Genomic DNA, 8,707 nt, shown 5'->3' with positions numbered 1-8,707 from the left:
TAATAGCAACATAATTTATTCTTCTTAAATAACTGGATATTAACCTTAGTCCCCTTGCATTCCATGATATTGAGAAATACCAAGGTTCATTTACAAATTACAATATATATATATAATCAATTATCATTATGGCATCAAATAAGAGCTTAATTCAACTCCACAATGAATAATACTATTAACAGCTCCCTTAACTCAAATCACCCGATCCTCGAGAGCTTTACTTAATGGGATCAATTGTACTGAAAAGGGGCTGAAATCATATACATATTTATAGGAAGGAATTTATTTACAAATGGGTTGGTTGATAATGAGAAAGAGAGGAAGATCTAGAGAAGCTCCCATTCAGAGTCTATTGAGTTGGGTTTTTTGTTATCTGAAAACGTGAGATTGTTGTCGTATTGTAGTTGCTTGTACTCTAGCTTCCTTGCTGACTTCTTTTTTAAAGAAAACGCGCCCTGAATCTTTTTCTGCAATGCAAAAGGTATTTATTTATTTGTTACATATTTTACTAAAAGTAAAGAAATCTAAATATATATATATATATATATATATATATATATATATATATATATATATATATATATATATATACCTTGTATGAGCATCTTGTTTGTTCTTTGTGGTTAATACTGATAGGAATAGGATGATGATAATCATTTCCATCAACTAAGACACATGTTTCCTCAAACCCTGATTCAGATACATCTATATCTCCATCTATAGTAGTAGTATTGTTTTCCTGTTCCAAATCTGGATGATCATGGTGTGCTGAAGCTGAACTTCCTAAAATTATATCATCACAATGGAATTTATATTCGATTTGCATATGATTAAAACTAAATAAATTTTTGATTTAGAATTATTTTTAACTATTGTATGGTTAATTTCAGTTTATTTCAGCAGCATGCTAACGTTTTTTGAAAGAGCAGCAACATGCTAACGTTAATAAACAAACAGACTTCTTATTATAGTTTGCAGACATTTGGTCTACCTCTTCTGCTACAGAGGATTGCAGATGACTGTAAACGTTTTAACTTTTAACTTAGAAAAAACAAACAGCACCTACGGTGTTGTTTCTTTTTGACTTAATGAACTTAATCCAGTATTTCTTTTTTTCACTTAACACAGAAAGAACAACTTAATAGAGAAAGTAAGGAAATTTTCCGTCGATTTTTTTCTTCCATTTCCACAAGTGTGTCTTCATTTTCTCAAATACTCTTTAAGCATCATTTATCTTAATGGGAAAAAAAGTATATATATATATATATATATATATATATATATATATATATATATATATATATATATATATATATATATAAGGAATTGGGTAATGATAGTTTACCTGTATGGGACTGTAATACCTCGTCACCAACAGATTGACCACACTGAGTATCAGCACTAGCGGTTGGATGGCTGCTATTTTCACATGGATCTGCAACCAAAAAAGCAAATAGAATTGAACATTCTTAACACATAATAGCAACAAACTTAGAATTCTTTACCCCTAAAAGCAATATTATTACATAGTTACATTTCATTACTAATATGTAACACGTAAAGTCCAATGTTCATATTGGTAGCATTAGCAAAAAGTAACTACTTTGTGATGTAGACTAGGGTTTAATTGCAGAATTATAGACTAAAATCAAAGAATACAAAGGGTTCTTGGCTTTCAAGAGGCCAAGTGATCTCTCACTCATTACTCAACTAATTATGTTCAAAGATACTCTAACCGATTCAACCTAAACTTGTATTTAAGTTACCTAAACCAACTTAACAAGGGAAGTTACCAAATTGCCCCCTCACTTATCTTTTATTACATTTCTGGTACTTCTACTTATTTCTCTTAGGGCTTCTAAGAAGTTATTACCAATTTTAAGGAAGGTATATTGGTGTTAAGACATACCTGCATGGGACACATCTCCACCACTTGAAGTATTAGAATGAGCCTCTGAAACCTCCAACTCACTACTTTCACATGTAGTTGTATTTGTATGTTCTGTTCTTATGATATTGTTAGAGGAGATACATTTGGATCTTTTCACTCCCTTTCTACTCGATTTAGCAAATTTAGTAGTGAGTGCTGGAGAAGCACCCGTGATCAAATTACATATTTGCCCCTCCTGCCCTCCTCTTGTCTCCAACTCTATTATATCTTCATTTGATGCTTCCACACACTTTGCTTCATCTTGATCACTTATATCCCAATTAAACGACCAATCTTCCCAAGCATCATTGCTAGAGTTCAATTTATCCTCAGAAATACCATTTTTGTCCTCAGAAATACCCTTGACATGGGCAGGAATAGGATATTGATCTTTAACTGAAACATCTTCCTTGAAGGTTGATATGGGCTTCATGTGTATTCCAAATTCAAGATAAGGGTTTAATAGTAATTCTGCACTCGCAACTTTAGAGAGATCTTTTGATGAAGGGGGAAGCAAATCCTGCATGACATCAGAACAGAACCTTTTCATACTTGCCCCCACTGTCTGGACTTGATTTTCAACATATTTAGCTGTTTCCTGAGATAAATGAATATTTATTTATTCATTTATTCATTTATCTATAAATAAATAAATAAACCTCGCTAAATGAATATCTTTTATTACTTTATCCAGGTTTACAGTTTAAGTTTACTGACTGGTATATACAAGATTCTTGACAGATATAGAAATTAATTGATGGATCCAAGGAATAAACAAGACTAATCTTCATAAATGGTCCCTGTGGTTTCCCAGAATATCAAATTTAGTCCCTAACTTTTTTTGGTCTCATGGAAGGTCGCTGTGGTTTCAAATTCTATCGTGGTTTCCCAGAATATCAAGTTAGGGACTAAACTTGATATTCTGGGAAACCACAGGGACCATTTATGAAGATTTGTCAATAAAGAAAGATATAGTTATACCTGACACATAGCTTCTTCAACCTCTAAGCACATAGCTTCAAACTTTTGATAGATATTCCCAACCCATGCAATACCTTTAACATCCATGGAATCCATATATCAACTTTGTTACAACAATCAAGAAACCTTTTCTTCCAAAACCTCCAAGATACTACCTGGATCAACACTAGAAAATATTTAAAAAGGAAAACCATTATTGATATGCTTGAAGAAAAGATTCGTAACAATTACGCCTTTTGTTTTGACTAAACGTTGTCTGAATAAATGATGTTTAAAAATTAATGAGTAAATGAAGGCACAAGGGAAATGGAAGGAAAAGTTAAATAAGGGAAAAATTGTAAAATGTTAAATAAAGGAAAACCATTATCCCTATTCTAAATTGTATAACAATATATAAAACAAGGCATAAAAAGCGCCCTAATTTAGGTCTAATTATCACAGTGGTAAAACCCTTCTTACATATAACTAGATTTTAAGAAAAATGAAATCATGTGGTAACTTCCTGATAAAGCATAAAAGCAATCACTTCTGATTACTCAAAACCACATGAATCGAAAGATTCTAATATAAGGCAAACGGTTTCGTGACATAAATATTCATACAATAAAATTCGAGTCAAATCATGATCATCGATTATGTCCAACAACAATAGACGATCATTACAATTTACAAACCAACAATTCATCGACTTATAAAAAACTTAAAATTCAACAATAGATACATACACGTCGATGATCAGAAAACTACCGTGAACATAATGATCAATACCGCAATCCGACAGATAAGTAAAATACAGCGAAAGCAACAGAGAACAGAATCACTTACGATTTGCAGACGATGAAGAAAAACCCTAAAACCGCAATTGATTTTGGTATTTTTGAGGGGGGAAACCCTAGATGATGATGATGATGATGATGATGATGGAGAACGAACTTGTGGGAAGAATTGAGGGTTTAGGGAAAGAGTTTGAGTGAGGGAATCAGAAACGTAGACACGGAGTTAACCTGGGTTTGGGTTTGGGTTTCTTTAACACTTTCTTATTATTTGTACACGTGTCGTATTAATATCGTCACCCAAGTTAAAAATTAAAAACAAAACAAATAAAAACACAGATTTAATTATCACCAACTCTATATAAAGAAAAGAGTCAAAATATCGTTCGATTGTTTGACTTTGTTTTTATCTCGATTTAATTGATGGATAAACAAATCATTTTCAATCCATTGCTTTCAGATAAATTTGTTGCGTTTGAAGAGAGAATAACAAAAAAATAATGGATAATTCTCAAATTATTTTATTTGAAATATTAGATAATTGTATTTTATAACGCTTAGGGTAATGTAGGGACTAGGGAGCGTATTCAGTTTAATATTGGGGAAATTGAAGGAAAAATATGTCGATGCAGATACATAATTTAGAGTGTCATCAAGGTATCAATTATTATTACAATTTGTTTTAATTCATATTTTAAAAATTATTTTCTTATTGCTAAATGCAGTTTTTCAGAGGTATTAAATTTTATTTGACTTTGTGGATTGATTTTGTTCAACGAATGTATTGATTGTTTTCTAATCACAATAAGCCGGAGGATTGAAAATAATTAAATTAATAAGGTTAAGATAAGTGGGAGGATTTGCTCAACAAATGTATGATTATTTCAAGTATGTTTACTGTTTTCAATTTTAAAAGAATGATATTAAACATTAGATATTAGGTAGCCAATAGTTATAATCATATTAAATTAAAAAACAGAAAAGTTATTTCAAAGTTACTTAATAAAATTGTTAAGTAACTGAAATTGTTACTTTACTAATTTGTAGTAGACAAGAGAAATAGTCTCATGTTTTAGTTCATCTTTAACTGATACAGCTGAAATTAGAACAAAATTGATAATATATTATTAGGGTTAATGACCTAGAAGGGTAATTAGGTTTTAACTTTGTTCATATTAGGTTTTTAAGGGTTTTTTTATATATTACACCAATATGGTTGTTATAACCATTTAAAAAAAGTAATAATGTTTTAATTTTGTTCACATTAGGTCCTTAGGGTCTTTTTTGTACATATTACACCAACATGTTTGTTATAACCGTTTAAAGAGAGATAATAAAGTTGTAATTGTGTCTACATTAGGTCCTTATTTTTAATATTTTTATCATTTCATCTACCTCTTTTACAATTTATATTAGTATCTAGTTAGATGACTTCATCATTCAATCTTCTCATTTTAGTCGTATATTCACCACAACCACGGTTTCAGTTTTACATAATAATTTTTTGTCATATTTACCAATAAATAAATAAATAAATAATGACAAAATGACAAAAATAGCCAATTACACTAATTGCATTACAAAAATAACCAAAAAAAATCGGGATTACATATTTAGCCACCCATTTCGCAGGTGAGAAGGTCCCATCTGCGAAATAGGCATCTCATCTGCGAAAGTACAAGTGCCTGAAGCACAGTTGTGCTTCAGGCACTTGTACTTTCGCAGATGAGAATTTTTTTTTTTTTTTTAAATTTTTTCGGTATAAATAGGGGTAATTTCGCAGATGGAATAGGTCCCATCTGCGAAATCCTCTGATCCTATCTGCGAAATTATGAAATTTTTTTTTTTTTTTTTAAGGTTGACTACGAAATGAATTGGTTTGACTACGAAATGGGCTTTGCTATATAAAAATTTTTGTAGAAAAAATATCATTTTGGTTGTTATTTGGTTTGTGAAATACTCTCTATCTCTACAATTTGCTCAAAAAATGATTGAATATTTGGTTTGTCTTGTAACCGGTGGGAGATGGCAAGTTAATGGAACTAATCTGGAATACATATGTCCACAGGGAGGTATTTCTGAATTTGCTTTGATATTTTCTGAGTATATTAGTTATAGTGATTTTGTATCTATGGTAAGAAGCAAAATTGGTTTGTTAGACAAATATAGAATTAGTCTTCGTTTCCACCATCCTGAATTAAATTATTATATAGCTATAGTTGAAGACGTGGATGTTAGAATGTTGATAAACGTAATCAAATGTAGTGGAGGAAGGGCTGTGAAAGTGTTTGTGGTGGTTGATGAAGTTGAGGAGGTTAATGGGGGCGGTGAAATTGGAAACGAAGTTGTTGGTAATTTATGCAGTTTTAAAGGGAGCAACGATCCGATAGGTACTTTCAATACTCCTAGTGTACCTCAGTTTCACAGTGTTGCTGAAAATGTTAATGTTAGTTATTCACCTATTCACTATGTGGATCCCGAGAATTACAAGTATGTTGGTGATGATGATGTTGGTACATATCTTAATCATGTTGGTGGTCGTTGTGATGATGTTGCCGAACAAGAAGTTAAACTTATGAATAGGCGTGTGGTAGATAAAACTAAAAAGAAAAAAAATTCAACTCAAAAAAATGAAAAAAATCATGTTTACGGGCATTATGTTGATGTTGGTGATGTATGTTTAGATATAACCGAGCTACAAAGTAATTCTGAAGATGAGTTGGGTAATAAAGTTAAAGCTAAGTATCCCGATAACCTTTTTCACGGTATGCCCCCTGTACCAGCATGGTCAGTTGATAATAATGAAGATATCCCAACACAGATGGTAGACATTAATCTTCAAAAGATTCAATGTGAGAGTATATTTAAAAACAAAGAACTTTTAAAGCGTTGTATTGGTAAAAAATGTCTTCAAGAAGGTTTCCAGACGAGGACAAGTAGATCCACCAAATCAAGGTATGAAGCTGTGTGTGTTTCGAAAAATTGTTCTTGGTTACTAAGAGCAAAAGCAATTAAAAATGTTGATGGACTTTTCCAAGTGAATAAATTTGTTGATGTACACACATGTTCTTCAACATTGTTGCAACCTAATCATCGACAAGCAAACAAATATGTTTTGGGTGAATATGTTGCTGATGTTTTGGCTGAAGACTATAGTAGAGTTTATCGGGGAAAAGAAATTGTTAATGATATGAATGCTCAATTGAATATCAATATCTCATACCATCAGGCATGGCGTGCGAAGCAATATGCATTGTTGTCGTTAAGGGGTACGAAAGAGGATTCTTTTACCAAACTTCCGGCGTATTGTCACAACTTGGCCAAACATAATCCGGGTACTGTCACACATATTAAAACAGATGCTGATGATCGGTTTGAGTTTTTGTACGTCGCACTCGGTTGCTCGGTTAGTATTATCATGTCCTAATTTTTTTTAATATTTATTTTGGTGTATTTGAATAGATATACAATGTATTGTAGGTACGAGCTTTTGTCAATTTTTGTAAGCCGACCCTAGTAGTAGATGGAGCTCACCTAAAGGGCGAGTTCAAAGGTACCATGCTACTTGCAGTTACTAAGGACGGACAAAATCAAATATTACCGGTTGCATATGGTATATGCAAAAATGAGTGTACTGATTCTTGGACATGGTTTTTTCAAAAACTACGTGATTGCATAGGAAATATGCAGGAGCTTACAATTATATCTGATAGGTCTCCATCTATAGCAACATCCGTTGCCAACATTTTTCCTCACGCTCATCATGGAATATGTGGTGTCCATTTGTATTTCAACATAGTATCTAGATTCGGCAAGAGTAAGACGGTTAAAGGAATTTTTTGGGAGGCGTGTAGGGCGTACACAGTTGATGCTTTTGATGCTGCCATGGATGTTATGAAAAAGACAAAAGAACCAGTATGGGAGTACTTAAAAAGTATAAATCCAGAAACCTGGTCAAGGGCACATTTTAAAGGGAACCGATACAATCTTATGTCGTCCAACAGTGCGGAGTCTATAAATGCATTATCTAGACACGCACGTAAGGTGCCAATACTTATGTTGATTGATTTTTTTCGTGCTACAATGCAACAATGGTGGTTTCAAAGACGTAACTTTGCAGGTATTACGTAAATTTGTAATATTAATGTTTTATTAGTTTCGATGTTATTGATTTTAACTTCTTCATTTTGGCTGTTTTTTTAGCGGAAGCAACAACAACCCTTACCCCTTGGGCGGATGAAGTTGTAAAAGAAAACAAGAAAAATTTTACCAAATGGGATGTTCGCATGATCTCAAATACGAAATGCGAGGTCAAAAAGGGGGCACAAAATGTGATTGTTGATTTTCAACATATGACATGTACATGTAGGCATTGGCAACTTGATGGGATACCTTGTGGTCATGTCATAAGATGTTTAACAGTGAACAATTACCAAGACTGCTCGAGGTTTGCATTAAATGCTTACTTTACCGAAACACTAAGGAAAACATATGAGGAATCAATAAACCCTCTGCCGAAGCCATCCGAATGGGAGATCCCCGATGATTTGATGATTGTTAAGCCACCTATAATGGATAAACGTCAGCCAGGCAGGCCAAGAAACACAGACCGCATTCCATCCCAAGGCGAGGGTCCAATTATAAAAGAGTGTTCTACATGTGGTCAACTAGGACACACGAGAAATAATTGTACTGGAAGGGCGTCTGGTAGCAGAGCAGGTCACATAATTTCTACTGCAGAAATGGCATATAATATTGGTGGTTCAGCGGGTTGCTCACAAACCCATAACGCTGATTTTGATATAAAACAACCTTGAAATTAAGAGTAATGACGAGTTGTTAGCTTATTATGTATTGTAATATTTTTATTAACTCTTACAAGACATTGCTATGCTTTCATATTTTAGTTAAGTTTGTTGATTATAACAATGAATGAAGCCTTTATATTATAAAATATAGTTTGCAGATTTATTTTAACAGTTACAACATGTTATTTAAAAAAAAAAATAACAAACGATCCTTT

The 8,707-nt window shown here is 32.5% G+C and overlaps 1 protein-coding gene across 4 annotated transcripts; it reads right to left on the bottom strand.

The window, feature by feature from the left end:
- Window positions 1-3,940, bottom strand: LOC111900614 (uncharacterized). 4 transcript variants are annotated; one of them, XM_023896501.2, is made up of 6 exons: window positions 3,737-3,940; window positions 2,912-3,077; window positions 1,910-2,450; window positions 1,346-1,435; window positions 593-783; window positions 1-467 (listed from the first exon to the last, which is right to left on the bottom strand). In XM_023896501.2, exons 2-6 carry the CDS (start codon window positions 3,005-3,007, stop codon window positions 327-329), a joined length of 1,059 nt encoding a protein of 352 aa, XP_023752269.1. In that variant the 5' UTR covers window positions 3,008-3,077; window positions 3,737-3,940; the 3' UTR covers window positions 1-326. The 4 variants fall into 4 exon arrangements, with proteins under 4 accessions (XP_023752269.1, XP_023752266.1, XP_023752267.1 ...); XM_023896498.3 differs by having other exon boundaries at window positions 1,910-2,528; window positions 3,737-3,939; XM_023896499.3 differs by having other exon boundaries at window positions 1,910-2,528; window positions 2,912-3,066; window positions 3,737-3,939.
- Between the last annotated feature and the right edge of the window lie 4,767 nt (window positions 3,941-8,707).

The sequence above is a fragment of the Lactuca sativa genome, chromosome 8 (genome assembly GCF_002870075.4).
Source record: "Lactuca sativa cultivar Salinas chromosome 8, Lsat_Salinas_v11, whole genome shotgun sequence".
NCBI classification, from domain to species: domain Eukaryota; kingdom Viridiplantae; phylum Streptophyta; class Magnoliopsida; order Asterales; family Asteraceae; genus Lactuca; species Lactuca sativa.
Note: the sequence above shows the minus strand (reverse complement) of the source record. Positions and strands in the feature narration are given on the sequence as shown.